General features: G+C 38.6%; 1 protein-coding gene across 1 annotated transcript in view; it reads right to left on the bottom strand.

The window, feature by feature from the left end:
* The window catches only part of LOC122795579 (metallophosphoesterase MPPED2-like), a 545,143-nt gene that overhangs the window by 297,090 nt on the left and 231,577 nt on the right, over positions 1–16,476 (bottom strand). The window contains exon 3 of the mRNA XM_044063827.1: positions 2,951–3,158. Within this exon, the coding sequence (XP_043919762.1) occupies positions 2,951–3,158 (208 nt within the window). The remainder of the gene's footprint in view (positions 1–2,950; positions 3,159–16,476) is intronic.

Raw genomic sequence — 16,476 nt, 5'->3', positions numbered from 1 at the left:
TGCGTCAATTTTGATAATTTTTGTCTTTATTCCTGCACATAGTTGTAGACCAGGCACCATTTCTTTGTTAGTGCTGCAGTGTATTGTGCCTGCCTTAGCCTTGCATGGGACTAACCCTACAGCCAAGTTCATCCGGGTGACTACTCACCTGACACCTCCTTTTGCCACTAGTTTTGGTCTGTCTGGCCCTTCAGTGGTGGACCCATGCTCTGGCTATTTTTATAACAGCATATTGTGAGCATTGCTCAGGCAACAGATATCTTGCTGCAAGCCTCCAGAGCATACAACAGAGCACCACCAGAGGAATCTAGTTAAAAGAAGTGGGCCTTCAACACTGTGAACACATGCTTAACCATGCCTAATTGTTTGACATAGTGCAGAGCTATATGACATCTCAGTCATGCTGTGTGGGTTTTGCATTTTGATTTTGTGAGCCATAGTTCCCTGATGTATCCAGGATCAACTACAAAACATAACAGAGGACAGTGTCATGAGGGGATGCCATACAACACACCTGCTGGTTGTTTCTCTAGCTTACTAGTGGGATTGAGTACTCTTACCAATGAAATGTTACTGTGGAAATCATCCTGAAAGAACCACAGGTACAGGTCAGACATATGCCAAATGGGGGGAATTGTGGGAACTACTGGAGTATGTGCAGACACACTGTATATAAAATAATACTGCAATGCAATGCATATCACCTGGTAATTGGAGTGGAAATCCTTCCAAATGACTTATGGACCTGGCAAAGCCATAATGTTGCTGAGTCTGCAGACAATGGTCCCTAGAACTTCAGGGAATTGTGCCATTTCAAAGGATGCTCACAAAGCAGTGTCACTCCTCTACAATATATGGAAACCACATATGCTCCTCCACATTCTGCAGCATAACACCAAGGATCTGGTGTCACACTATTAAGGCAGATGCCTGTACAACATCCACCAAGTCCCTAATAGCTACTGAAGGACCCCATAACAAGGGTGGTCAGTCCTGCATATACCTTAGTCTACACAGGGGTGGTATGCAATGCATCCCAAACAATTTCGTGACAGGACAACACACATCTACAAACTGCAGGATGGTGTGTCTGTCCACATGACTGAGCTCAATTATGTGCCTCTCATGGAAGTTTGTAGGTCAGGCATGGTCAGATCTATCTGCAGTGTGTTGGGTGATGATGCACACTGTCATGGACATTGACTATCAGAACTGTCCCTAACAAAATGCCATTGTTCTAATGTACATGCTGGCATGTTAACATATCTGGCTTATCTGTGCATCAGGAAATGACAATGCATAAATTCACTACCTGAAGTGATTTATCACACTGTTTTTATATATTTTATTCTCATTTACATTTACTACTTGCTCTCGGTTTCATAACATCATTCTGATTTGTATATTTTTATGAGGTCATCTGCACATGATGCTGACTGAGCTATTTTCCTGGGTATAGTGAGCACTCAGAAACATGTAATTAGGTTGATGAGGTGGCAGACTGAAGTAATTCAGCCAAAACAACTTTGACAACAGTGGACATTTCTCTTTTCTCCGCTGCTATGTGCTTTAGGAATAGACATATTTAAGTTAGGGGCTGCAGGTTTGGCAAAAAGTTTTTGGCCATTTTTTAAACTATAGGCACTTAATAAAAGAGTTGTTGATTGAGCAACAACTGAAGTGACCACAGACTGAATATTCTCACTTTTTGTGCTATTTCTCAAAACACATTACACTGTCTCTGAATCTGTGTTTAATATTACATCCAAGTGACGCCTCCAGGTGTATCTGCAGCTAGCTTCTACTGACACCTCTAGGTGTCAAATATTGCTTGTTCATATTTGCAACAATAATTCCAAAACCATCCTATGTACAAGGCTTTAAAAGATTTAACCTTAAAGCTTAGACAATGGCAAACTCAACTGCATTAATGTTTGACCTCTGTCTAGTGCAGTTAAATAGATATTAACCATTGATTTTATGACACAACCAAGTAACACAGACAGAACTCCTTAGCCTCATATGAAAGCTCTCAGCTAGATGAATAAAATGCTGCATGACAGGATGTGTGTAACTTGATTGGTTGCTGATATATTGTAAGTTGCTTACAAAATATTACAAATGAAATAGTTACTGTGTTTACTGTGACTTATAAAATTCAGTTTAAGACCTAGAACGTAAAGAATGCTACCATTATAAAAATAGTTTGTGCAGAAGAGCTTGCCATCATCATAACCCCTATGGTTCCAGAAATATGAAAATTTGTTTGACGTGAGTACATAATTTGATTCTTTCAAAAGACTTAGGCTGCACACATTGCAAGTTACAGTGCAAACTTCCTGAGCTCCATTGGAGTTAATGATTTAAAGGAAAAATGGAACGTTTCTGAATCTGTGTTTACAGGAAAAATGAAAATATCTTTTCTGTTCAGGTTAACAAATATAAAATATATCAAAACAGAAACATACAGAGGTTTTACTGATATCACACCTATAAGGACCATATATCATTATTAAAAAGTGAGAGTTTCACTCTTATTAGTTGCCGGGCTTGAACATGTCATTAAAAAAATAAATTTTCATTAAAACTTGCAATTATTCTTTTGCTTCTGAAAACAGTAGCACAAACTATTGGTGTTCACAAGCAACTGTCCCATTTTGTTCCCTGAAGTTTTCATAAGAATATGTCAGATCACTTGGAAAAACATCTCTTTATATACAGGGATCAAAAATGTTCATAAAGAGTGGGATAAGGATGACAGTCTTCTTGAAAATAGTGAGGTGTAAAGGGCTTAGTTAATATTTCTGCAGGAGACAATAATCAGCTTTCATACATTGTTCTTTGACTCAAAAGGAACCTTAGCACTATAGATTCAAAGTGAAGAGAATGTTGTCAATGAAACTGGCCTACATAGCTATGTTTTTATCCAAATATTTCTTTGATTACCTACCAAGGAGATCCATAGATCTTCAATCCTTGAACAGTCGTGAAGGAATCTTGTAGGTATGTGCAGCTGTTACTCACCAGGGACACAGCATCAAAACCAGGGTCCAGATTCATAAACTTGCAGTACAGTCCGCCCTCCTCAAGGTACTGTTTATCAAGAGATAAGTCATGGTTGCCAGCAATAACTATTTTCTTCTCAAAATTACATGTGTCTGAAAACAAAAATGGAAAATTCAGGTACTTAGAAAAATATCAGCCATTTCATGCTACAAAGCAGTTCTCAATTTCCAGAAGCATAATTAGCTCTCATTCTTAATATGAAGGATTGTAAACTTGCTAAACTTGTAGTAATATGATTTGTTTGCAAGAATTATCTCAGAACTGAATAACAGACACATTCAGCCTCCTATGCTAAATGGTATGGTAACATCCACAGTTCATGAAAGTCTTACATATTAAATTCTCTAGCTTGATTATTCTTCAGTGAGCCCAAATGAAAGTTAGTTAAGTTAGTATGACTTCTATTTCCAGATGATCCTACGTGAAAGAAAACCAGAGCATCATATGTAACAGTTTTCAAAATCTCCATTTCGATATGATCCTATCTAAAAGACAATTATCTTTGATGAGTTCCACATTTTTATTTATCCTTTGTTGACAGGCTTAGTTCCACTAGGCTAGCAGCCTCTTTTCAGGGGGAAATTGGCCAGGGCATCAGGAAACTTCTACTCTTTTCAATAGTTGCTAAAAGGATCATTTACATCCACCTGAGCTACCACCAACTCAAGCAAATGGGGCCTTGTTTTTTTATCTAAAGGATGACATGCTCAGGCATGCAGAACCCCTCCCCCATGCTGTACTACACTGTCAGTAATCAATTTGTGTGTGGGAATCGAACCCACCCTTCTCTTCATCAAAGGTGGGTGTGCTACTTGTTGTGCCACTGACACTGCTTTATTGCTACAATTCTTCAAGTACATATTTTACCATCTAAATGTGAAGTATTTTATTTTTATCACCTCCTTCAAAAATGGTACACTCTCATTTTAAAGTAGTACTGTACTTCATGTGTTTTGCAACCCATGCAAACTTTTCTTTTACCTGGAAAACATATACATATTATTTTGCTGTTGCTGCCTGCAGATCATCACACCCCTTTCCACCATGGACCCATTTGCACAACCTCCCCTCCCTGATGCAATGTTGGTTGCATGCAAGGAGAAAGTGTATACAAGAAAGAAAAAGAGCATGCCCTAGGATACGTGCTTTCACACAGGCAGCAAAACATTTCACAGCTGCAAAATTAGCAGTGGGACACAGAGGTACAGATGGTGGTAGAGAGAAGGGGACAGAATGGTGGGGGTAAAGTGAGGTGGATATGAAATTATGTAAGAGGTTGAAAGATCAGCAATGAAAGCTATGGGTGAAGAGGATGAACTTGTCAAGTAAATGTGTGCTAACAACCTCTATGGGGATATGTTATGCATTTAGGAAGTATTACAAAGGCTGCATGACTGTCACAAAAAGGTTGAGTTACAGAATTGTAATATGCAAGGAGAAAGTCATAACAGAAAAATGGGTGACTTGAATAGAGGGCTGAGTGTCAGGAAGTAGTGGAGTGTATTTGATATTTGAAGAAAGGAAAGGAAGGGGCTTCTGATATTTTCCTAGTGAAGCTTTATGAGCACATGGGAATGCAAGGAGAAACAGGGCTGGTGGTGGCATTTCATGACACAATAGACAAAGGTGCTAAATAAAGGGAAAGGAGAAAAGGTGGGTGTACAGAACTATCAAATGATCTCATTATATCATGCTGATGCCATGATATTCACAAGGATAATAAAAAGTACAAAAGAGAAAGGGTGTGGCTGATCTGAGCCAAGATAGGCAAATAGGAACTGAGCTCCCTCATGCCTGGGCAAATTATAACATTTTCTGTCAATAGTGTCCTGTATCAGATCTCACATGGTGACAGCCTTATGAATACATCCATTCAGGAATTGATAATGGATCAATTCAAGAGGTCATTTGCTGAGGAGCAACTACTAATCTTCTCTGAAAGGATGACAGTCATATCAGCAAAGATGGAGGCCTATCATTCCCTGGCCACACAACAACAACAAAAAAACAGGAGTTGGAGCATATTAAAATGGAACTCAAGACCCTAAAACGGTTACTCAGTTCCCGTCAAGCTACCAGTGATAGAGCTGTTTGTGGTTTGAAGTTTATTGGTTACAGCTGTTTATTTTCACTGTTGTGTTTTATTATTTTTATGTTCTCATTGTTAAATTTGCACCTGTTATATTATTTTTAATAAAGAAATATAATAAAAAAGTAGAAAAGATGAGATATTACCAGAGTTAAGGTTTTATAAAGGGAAAGCAGTCCACAGTTCATGGGAGATTACAAATTAATTTTAATGGGTGGGCTGAATCAAAGGGGAAGGGAAGGGTGGAGCGGCCTTGATGGATATTAAGAAGGCACTTGACAGCATAAGGTGGGTTTACCTATTTAAGGTTTCCAGCAAGATTCTGAAGAAGGTAGGTGGATCAATGGAATTATGGCTTATACAAAAAGTTCATGGATTAGGGTAATGGTTAATGAAGCTAGGTCAGGAAAGGACCATTTGAAAAGATGTACAAAAAAGGTTGCCCAGTGTTGCCAAGTTTGTTCTTACTGCGGGCCTACATGGGAAGTACAGAAGGTCGTACGTGAAGTGGAAGTACAAGACAAAATAAAATCACTGCTTCACAGATGACTATATGCTCTTGCTGGATGACATACAGTGACAGTGGCCAAAAGTGCTAAGGACACTCAAGGAGTCTGTGGGATAACAGGGTTGCGATACCACATGAAAGACTTAGTCTTGAGAGGAGAAGGGAAGGGAGGAAAGCAAAAGATAGATCTGCCTTACTTGACTGGGAGAGGAGAGGTATTTAGATTTGAAGGTGTATGAGGAGTGGAAGAGATAGGAGGAAATTGGAGTAGTTGAGACAAATGGTGGTAGGCTACTGGATACGTGGAGTAAAGATTTGACATTTTTAAAGGAGGGGGTTGAAGTAGTAAGGGTAATGATTCTCCCACATGTAATTTATTTGGGCAGGTACATAGGCATAGGGCCTGAAAAGATGGTTTTGAAAATGATCCATGTTCTGTATGATAAGTATGTTTGGACAGAGAAAAAAAAACTGCAAAATGTAAACCGTAGAATACTAAGAAAAAGGGGAAAGGGAATGTTGGATTTTTTGAGATATATGGCAGCAACAAACATGTCACGGTGTCAAAAAAGAATGCAAAAAAATCATCTAAAATGGAACAAAGAGGAAAGGGAAGATACAGATAACTGGAGTGGATTATGCAGTAACAGAAAGAGATATTTAAAGAAGGTATACACACAAACGTACCCAAGTATATATATCCAGGTATAGATATAGAAAAATACAGCAGTGGGGATAGTGATGACAGCCTACTCTTGAAGATGCACAGTATGCAAGGGAAAAGGGGAATGTGGCATAAAAAGGTTTGGGAGTGGAGGATGAAAGGAATTATGTAAGTAAAGGACACTTTGAAGATTGGAGGAAAGGAGAAGCAGGGCTGGTTTAGAGTTTCAAGAGCTGCAGACAGAGTTTAGTGTGGAAGAAGGAGTGGTTGTTTTGTGGAGGAGTGGTTAGGTGCTGAAAATAGCAATTAGGTATAGCCAAGATGGAGAAGACGGCAGAAGGGAAGGTTAGTTCAAAGGAGAGAAAGAATAAAAATTTAGACACTATTAAAAAGGATAGAACTGGGTGTAAATATATGGCATTAGCAAGAAAGATGGGGAGAGGACTATTGAAAGTTTACATTTGAAATGGGAGAAAGTAGACTCCATGTGGGGTAATGATTAGTTCTGAGAATGAGAAAGGAGGTTAGCCAAAGGAGAGGAATTTGCAGGGCCAGTTATGGATGGCCATTGAAGATTTCTTCATATACCATACAGAACACACGTTGAAGTGAGAAGAGAAAGGTGGCTAGCTGATAAATCTTGGAGATATGGGCAGGAGGGAATGGATCAATTACATATGTGGTGGCTCTGTAAGGTTGCTCAGAAAGTGTGTAGAAAGGCATAACAATTATTGTGGCAACAGATATTTCAGAAAAATGTAGACTTCTTAGGGGGTCTCTGCAATGCAAGGATAAAGAAGCACAGAGGTATTGCTGGCAGGTGTTAAAAAAGCAATGGACTTAGATTCAACCAATGTGGCGAGGATAAGGAAGGATGCAATAGTTTCAGAATATGGTTTTGAGATGGCAATTAAAGGAGTGAATAATTAACTGGAGGAGGAAGGGACCACATTAATATGATAATTTAATAACAGAGGAGACACACAGAAGGATGTGAAAAGGGTAATCAAGCAGTATTTCTACAAAGGAAGGTGGGGGGGTTGCTAGAAGGGTAGATTGTGAAATAGAGGAATATTCACTGTTCTCAAGTGGTCGGGATAATTAACTTTAGCAAAATATGAGATGCTGGTTTGTGTTATAAAATAATGTGTTTACTGTTTTGGACTAGGATTATGTAAAATGTATGTATATGAAATAAAACCAATAAAAATGATACAGAGAAGAACTACATGGCATAGGTTGGGAATGGTCTCTGGCGCATTACTACAGAGGCATGTGAACAAAGGTTAGGAGACAATGCTGAGATGTAGGAATCTGACAAAGACAATCATTATGCGTGTGCGCGTGCACACACACACACACACACACACACACACACACACACACACACACACACACACACACACACACTCACACACACACACAAAATCATGAGCCAAAAAGAATTTTAACAGCTGAAAAAAATTCACCACACAGGAATTAGAGGTGTTACTTCAGGCCCTCTGCATGCATTTCATGGATACCCATGAACAAAATGTAAAATGGGCAAGACATTCTGGTAAAAGCTGTGGCAAAAAGTGGTACATGATGTCAAAGCCATAGAAAATCATAAAAAAAAACAGTAGCTTAGGTGTATCGCTGTCTCACAGATATGATACTGCATGCCATAATTAAGCCATACAGTGTCACCAGGGACAGGTCTACCATAGGAGATAAATCATCAACAGAGAAGCATCTCACAGATATGGAAGAGTTCCTGATAACTTTGGCTGGCACTGCTTAATACCTGGTGTGGTGTGGATGTGGAAGCTGCATTGGTAAGGAGTGACTGAGAGTCTTCAGGGTATGCACCTGGTTAGTACTAGCATATTCATTTCCAGTTGTACACCACCCCACTTGAGTGAAAGGGTTGTTCAGCAGAATGCATATGCGTATCTCTTCTCCAAAACAGTTAAGTCTGTAAATGCAATAGCCTGTAGCAGAAGGTATGTATGTATGCACCCATATGCTATTCACATAAGTGGCCTGTCCCAGCCTGTCTGCCCCAGAGTTGAAAACTGAGACATATATTCCAGCCCTGCCTCAGGTATGCTACTTTCTGCTTTCACATGTTCTACTGGTGGATGGTCCAAAATAACAGGCTGGCACATGTCTAAAGTAATCAGGTCAACTGTGCCTGATGACAACATCATATACGTGGCACAGTCTGATGGCACAGTGACACTGTCAGCAATGCTATCATTAGAGGACATTATTACACTCCACTGCATATAAGGCACCAGTGAAGGAGCAAGCTAAGCCTCCAGTATTACCTGTGTTTGGCACTGGACATCCTGTCCATATCAGCTCCACACTGGCTACACAGGAGTCACTACCACATATGGCATCCATGAACACACTGCTTCAGATATGTACACACCTACCATAGGGGAGATATATAAGGGTGGTTATCTCTGCTGTGACCCCCGTCACTCCTTGACCTGGGTCATACAGCTGGCATCAATCATGAGATGCGCAAGTCAAAGACTAGGCATAGACATATGCTGTGCACATCATAGCAGAGATTTTGAGTGTGCTCTTTTGACTGTTTGAGGATGTGCAACTGCTGCAATCACAGTGAGAAAACCTGCACCACAGGCACAGTTATATAGCATACTGGAACCTGAAGAAAACATGCTTGCTGAGGGCAGTGGTGGCCAAAATGTCATCAGTCTGCACATACATAATGATACCACTAAATACCAATGTGGCTGTACAATAGTTTGGATGTGTGGTGGATGGTATAAAGCCAGCCTTATGCAGATGGCATACACTGCACTAGATATTGTATCACTGTTTATACCGGTACATGGGCCAGTTTCATGGTCATGGCTAGTAATATCTGGCTCCACTTCATGGCACACCTGTAGACCAGCCTCTCAAGATCCTGCAGTTCTACACCATTCCTTTCGCTTGTTGGAATAATGAGTGCAAAGCCCAGCCATGGCCATCCTCAGGATCATGGATGCCATCTGTCTATTGCTTCTCTTACAGGGAGCTGCTGTGCATGATCCTGAATCACTGCAAAATCCCTTGCACAGGTTGTATCTAGCCCTGACACTGAAAGACCACAACATACCCCCTGATCAGTGTTCATAACATGGAAGCTCCAGCCCAGATTCGGAGGAACTCACCCAAGACTCAAACTGCTACCTGCCTGCATAACTATCACCCCTCCCAGGACTTTATTCCTATGGTAGTGTTTCTGTTACCTGTCCCTGTTCTCCACTCCAACTGCATAAATGATGATGACTGTACCCTGCCCAATGTCTGATGCATAGCATGATTGGGTGTATTAATGTATGTATCAGAGTTATTCTGTGTAGTCCTTGTCATGACATATAGCTGTGGACAAGATGCTGCCTCTCTACCAGTGTTGCAACATATTGCATCTGCCTCAGCATTACATGAGGTATTGCCACATCATAATGCTAGTGAAGTTTCTGCACATTGGAAAATCCTGGCATTCAGAACAGATGACAGCCATGACTCGTCACACTAAATTTATACATTTCTGATCCGATCCACCATGTTTGATGTAGTGATGTTGCCGTTTGCATACATGTAATTTATTAGCATGATGTCACTCATCTGCATGCCATTATACTTTCATTTGCATACAATGCATACTGTGCCATTTCTCATGTAATGCACTCACTCAGCTTGTGTCTCTGAATCACCCCTCTTTGCACATCACCTCTCATCATAATTTCATGTAATGCTGTATGCTGATTGTTTCTGAATACCCTCAACAGTCTTGCAATTTCCATTTCATTTACTAAAGCCCTTGAGTTATTCAGAAATGAAGGTGCACTGAATACCATCAACAGTCTTGCTTTTTCCATTTCACTTACTAAAGCCCCTGTGTTATTCAGAAATTAAGGTGCACAGCCAAATCCCTAGCCACATAAACATTCTTTGTTTTGATGAAGGGGAAGGAGTCCTCCATTACTTCAAAGTAAATGCCAAAAAGTACAGTTGTGTAAAAACTTACCATAACAGTAGATGTCCTAAAGGCCAATGCTGCAGTATTCCAAACTATTGGGTTATCTCATTAAAAATCCTGGATATCTGGCCACTGTACACAGCCAAAAACCTTTCATAGAACCATACATCCAATGTATGACCTAAACTTCTGGGCACAAGGGTACATAAGCAGATGTATGAGTATAAATCCTCAGACTACCTACAAGCCATTAAGTCTGTAGAGGTCTGAGAGACAAAGTAAACTGGTCATCTAAAAGGGGAGTGACAGAAAGTCAATGAGAAAGAAGAGAGTAAAGTCAAAATAGGGGCAGGTAGGGAGGGAAGGAATACTGCAGCAGTGATAAGTAGTACATCTACTGTTATGTTAAGTTCATACACAGCTGTACTTTGTCCTTCCTTAAATCACTGTTATAGGATTCCAAACTGTGTTACGTATGAATGGAAGAGAGACAGGAGAATTGTCTTGTAAAACAGTAAGGACTGACCCAGTAAAGACATTACTGGTTTAGAGAAGGCATACGCACTGTAATATTTGATGAAAGTATGCAAAAAAGATTAAGTAGTTCCTTCTAAAATAGTTCTAGAGTCAATCTCCCTGTAAAAGGTTCTCTCAATGAGGTCACTGGTCTAGAAAATTAGAGCAAGGATGTCTTGCATGATAAACATACACATGAACAGAGTAGAAAACACCCTAACGCTATTTCTTCCTGGAATAAGTGTCAGATGTTATTCTCCCCTAGTGGAAATCAGCCTAAAGCTTAGGCTTATCAGCAGTGGCGTGATCTCTAGACCAAGATCCTTCCCACATCTACAAAACCATGGAGTTTCAGTAAAATGTTTTGCTGTTTTTGTCTCACTTGCACCATGAAAAAAGCACCCATACAAGGTTTATGGCAAAAACTTGGTCTGCTCAAAATGCTGAGAAGGGAGGACACTTGGACAGGCCATTTTCAAAAAGGTATTGATCAAACTGGCAGCTGCAGAGTGAGAAAAGACACCATTATAACTGCAGCTGTGAAAGCCATGGATAGCTATTTCCAGGAGCTATAGTGTACAACTCTACAAAACTGAGAAGCTTCTTAGCAGCATTAATGATACCTTCACTAAGCACAATACTGGATACAGATGGCTGGGAGGAAGTATTCCATGGTCACTATGCCTTTACAAGGTTAATGGCATGAAAATCAAATCTGATACTACCTGATTCCCTGTTGTACTTCCCATTCTCAACACATTAAGCTTTCTGGGAATATTCCTGAAGGGAAAGTTTGCCTCATGGTTAGTTTTCTGCTTTCTTTTTGCTAATCAAGACTAGCTATGCCGAAGTTCTTAGTTATTGGGTAGAATCTTGGGACAAGGGTTTCCCCCAGTTTATAGACTTCACAGAGTGTTTAAAATATTAGCAGGCAGTCCACTAGCTAGCTATGTACCCCAAGTCTTAATTAGATTGCTAGCCAAACAGTTAGTCTCTTAGTTTTGGAAGGAATCCATATTATACCCCACCCCACACCATACAATAAAATGGCCTATAGTATGTATTAGCATGTACCATGTATGTTGTAGTGGTGGAAAGAGAAATATGTTGCACCTCTCTGTAATTTAAGGTCAGTAATTTCTTTTTTCGTTGTTCATATTCCAGCTTCTCATTACATCATTACAACTGTTTGGTTATTTACTTTCTTTTAGCTGCTGGAAAACTGTGTTCCATTCCTTCTTAAATTAGAAAAATACCAGCACTTGACTTTGTACTCCATATAAATTTGTAATTGTGGAATCAGTCTTCTTCCTTTTTTTCCATTGCTGATACTAAATTCTTACGTGCTATCTCCTATCAATTTATACTTCAGTTCTCAGAAATATTCAATAGGCAACTCTGTCAATCATCTCAAATTTCATTTCATCTTATATTAATTTATCTTAACATACCTCTCAACTGTACAAATTTTCATAGAATGCCCAGATTTTTGCCTCATATTTTTAGAGTGTTTTTCATAAAATTGTAGTTTTTTTTGCCAAATTAGTGGCAAATCATTAATGGTTGAAGTTAAAAAAAATAATGACAAACATTTGAATTTCTGACTTCACACCATTCAGAAAATTCACACTGATGTAAAATATGTTACTCTATCAACTTTTTAAGTTTGTAAGAGCAATATTTTAAAATTGTCCCTGTATATGGGCCTTTGTCCCACTTTTATTTATGGCTTTGTCCAGATTTCTTGCTATAAGAGGTTGAGAGGTATGCTATATGACTATTTTTCTTGCTATACCAGATACCTTTTATAATGAAATTTTTAGACACTGAGCTCATGTCTGCTACATGAATATCAAAAAATGTGTTGTTTTCTTTATCTGTAATATTTATTAAATCGTACCTTTGTTTTCATTATGCTAATGTATGCCTTATGTATATAAAGAGTACTGTACTTCTATGTTTTTGACGAGTTTATTATTCTGGACCTCTACTGCAAGTGGTCTTTACCCAGACAGATTTCCCTGTCACCACGTGGAAGTAAATAAATAAAAACAACATAAAATCAATTATTACCTTTTAACTCCTGATTAACCTTATTTTAGGTAATACAATAGTGAGTTTGGGTGCAGTAGATGTCAAAGACAATGTGGAAAATAAACAGCGTGGGTGGTAGAACTTGATTCACAAAATATAACTAACTGCATTGAAAGACTTGAAAAAATCATGCAGATTACATGGCTGGAATTTCAAGAAACTATTCCAGGAATATCTGGAAGATCAGGAAAAAAACTGTAACAAGCAAAAGGCATTGTGAAGAGGAAATGAAATTGTCCATATTACTTGACAAGGTCCATGAAAAATAGGTACAAATCTGTACACTGATTAACATCAAATTTGCATACATAACTATGTAACCATGCCCACTCCAATGGAATTGTGGAATATCAACTTTCAAACGCAAACTGAAGAACAGACAACCAAAATATGGCACCAGAGTCCCCCGCAGTCATTCCAATGTCCCATAACCTGTCTATTGCGCCCCATTTACCATAAAACTAATGTGTGCATACTGCTTTACTTCTACAATGATTATTTGGATTTTATTTTTACATTTTGTAGCACAATGCAAAAACACTAATAGAAATCTACTAAACAAAGCTATACTGTCTCACAATGAAAATAGACTTTGCATTAAAATTTCTCTGCCCTTGAAACTCACATTAATTGAAACAGCATTGAAACCCACACAATATCCAAAGAAAATGCATGGCCAGTGGTGGATAAAGATTACCTTGACCTGTTTTCAAATCATTGGCCCCTTGCACAGAAAACAAGAAACATACATGTGTTCTTTGATACACCTTCCTGACTTTGTTAAATTATATTCCTTGTACAGCACACTTGTTAGAGCGCATTTTAAATTTATCGTTTGAACATTTTTCCAGTAGGCAATGAAACAAAATGCCTGAAACAATAATGACAAAACTGCCCAATTCAAAACATTTCCATCATAAAGGTCTACTTCCACACCCATACTATATATCTTTATATAAAATAGAATGACAGTAGTGTAAGGCACAGGCATCTTGCACAGCTTCTTGCACTTATTTTCAATTTCAGTTTTTTTTTGTTTTTGGGTGGGGGCGACAAACATTTTGGAAAGTTGCTAGAACAAAATGTTATGTTAACATGATGCATTTCACTGCCAAGTCTTGCACTCAGAACCCTGTGCACTACAGTCAGAAAAACATACCACTATGCTAAATTAGCAGTTTCCTAAAAGATAGGAAGACTGAAACTTAAATGGCTGTCATTTAGTGAATTCAGTTCTCACTTGTCACTATAGTTCTCAACCTCTAAGCACAAAAAATCTGGACAAAGCCAATAATGGGGCAATGCAGAATTCAGTTCTCACAGTTGTCACCATAGCTCTCAACCTCTTAGCACAAAAAACTTGTACAAAGCCAATAATGGACGAATACAGCCCAAAAAAATCTTATAAACTTAGAGAATTGCTAGAAAAAAGGTTTTGTGTTACCATTTATTTTCTGAAGAATACAAAGTCTGAAATTCAAATGCCTGTCATTATTTAGTGAATTCAATCCTTCAGTGATTGCCACAAATATGCTGAAAACCACAGACATTATGAGGAACATCAAAAATGAGGCATAAATGTGGTGGTGGCTAGGGACTTTAGGCTCTTTTTACCTTGTACCCAAGGTACAGGTTTTGAGCCTAAGTAGCTCTAGACACCAAGTGTATTTAAATTGGGGCATTTACACACACACACACACACACACACACACACACACACACACACACACACACACACACACACACACACACACACACACACGCGTATGTATGTACCAAATTCAACAAACAGTACTAACAAAGACAACATAACCAGAAAATGTCCAACTGCAGCTACATCCATATTTAGAAAGCAAGTCTCTGGCAAACTACTCAAGTTCATTCCATTACAACAATGTTATTGTAAAATGTTAAACTGCTCCCAAGCCAATCCCCTACATACACTCAGACATGTATATTAGCTGCATATGTAGGTTTTCAGCACAAGGATGGAATAGTTTGTAGTCCCCCAAAATATTTTGTTTATATAAAATATGGATACATTACTTATTTGTAGTGCAGCAGATGCATTACCTATCCGGAATACATTTGTATTAATTTAATAATGTGAACTGAAAAAGCACGCATTTATCCATAATAATCATTTTAATAGTAAGCATGCCAAGAAATATTAGTATTTTGAAGTACAGAATGGTTCACACAGATTCAACACAGCTGTTTCTAAGTTCTTCAGTCTGGAAACACCTACTGTACACCCATTTAACCAACATTCATTCTATTCAAATCCTAAGAGACACTGAGCTTTGTTGGAAATGCTGTCTTACAAATGCAAACATCAAATGCTTACAGAAGCATTAGAGTGTGACAGTCTGCCCCACTTTTCAATATTCCACTTATAGAAAAAAAAAAAACAGGTAAACAATTTCAGTTCTTAGTTGGAAATAAAATACGTATCTAGTACATATATATATATAGAAATGGCGTATCTGAAAACCAACTCCGCTACAGGTATTTCTTTGTACCCAAGATCACAAACTGAGTGACAAGCTTCCTTGATAAGGTTACTAGAAAATGCCACTGTCATTGAAAATGCATAAAGTATAGCCATACATTTCATTTTCATACTATTTCTTGCAAGATGGGAGGGTGGCCTAATGGTTAAGGTGTTTGTTTTACAAACACAAGGTGCATGGTTTGAGTCTCACAAGGGATAATTTGCTAGGCTTAAAATGGCTCGCAAGGGCAGTTTGCTTAGTACTAATCTATGAACCTATGAACCTAAGAAAGCAATTGCCTACAGCCTGCATAAAAGGCAGTCAACATGTCCCAACCCTAAGCTGAGCTCCAAATGTCCTACCGATGAGGAAACGGCTCTATTACTTGCTAGCACAGATGAATCCACTTCCCATTACTTGCTCACATCCGGACGCTTGCATCCATTCAAAAATCCAGCCAGAAATATGTGGTCGTGAGCCCTGGAGCTCAATTCTGACAGGCTGGTAGCCCTGATGGAGCTGACGTCATCACACATGTGATGACATCACTCAAGCCACGAAAATGAATAAAAAATAAATCAGAAAAAAAATCAGAAATGAAGGGGTGCCACTCAGGAATCGTGGCACCCCATTATTTGTACTTCAAAACTTGGTAAAAACAGAGTTATTCAGTACAGTTGGGAGGTATGAGTATGGGTAGAAAGTGGTTGTGAAATGGCAATAAAATAAATACATAAACAAAAGGAAGTGAAAGCTAAAAAACTTCAGTTCTGAATGCACATACCGGCATTCAAATGCTGGTAATGCACTGAACTACATACAATTGGTTTCTGTCAATCATACTCCCTAAATAAAAAAAGTGCTCAATATATGATAAAAACCACAACTAATGTAAAAAAAAAACATACTGGCCAGGAAACCAGGAAAGGCACAATAAGATCTCATATTTATTCCCAAATCAAAAATAGCATTGAGCGCTTTCATCCAATTAAAATTAGGACTTCATCAGACTGCTTTGAAAACAGAAATTACACTCCTTAAATAATACAATGAAAGCAC

The sequence above is a fragment of the Protopterus annectens genome, chromosome 2.part2, assembly GCF_019279795.1.
Source record: "Protopterus annectens isolate FY-2018-M chromosome 2.part2, PAN1.0, whole genome shotgun sequence".
Classification (NCBI taxonomy): Eukaryota; Metazoa; Chordata; order Ceratodontiformes; family Protopteridae; genus Protopterus; species Protopterus annectens.
Note: the sequence above shows the minus strand (reverse complement) of the source record. Positions and strands in the feature narration are given on the sequence as shown.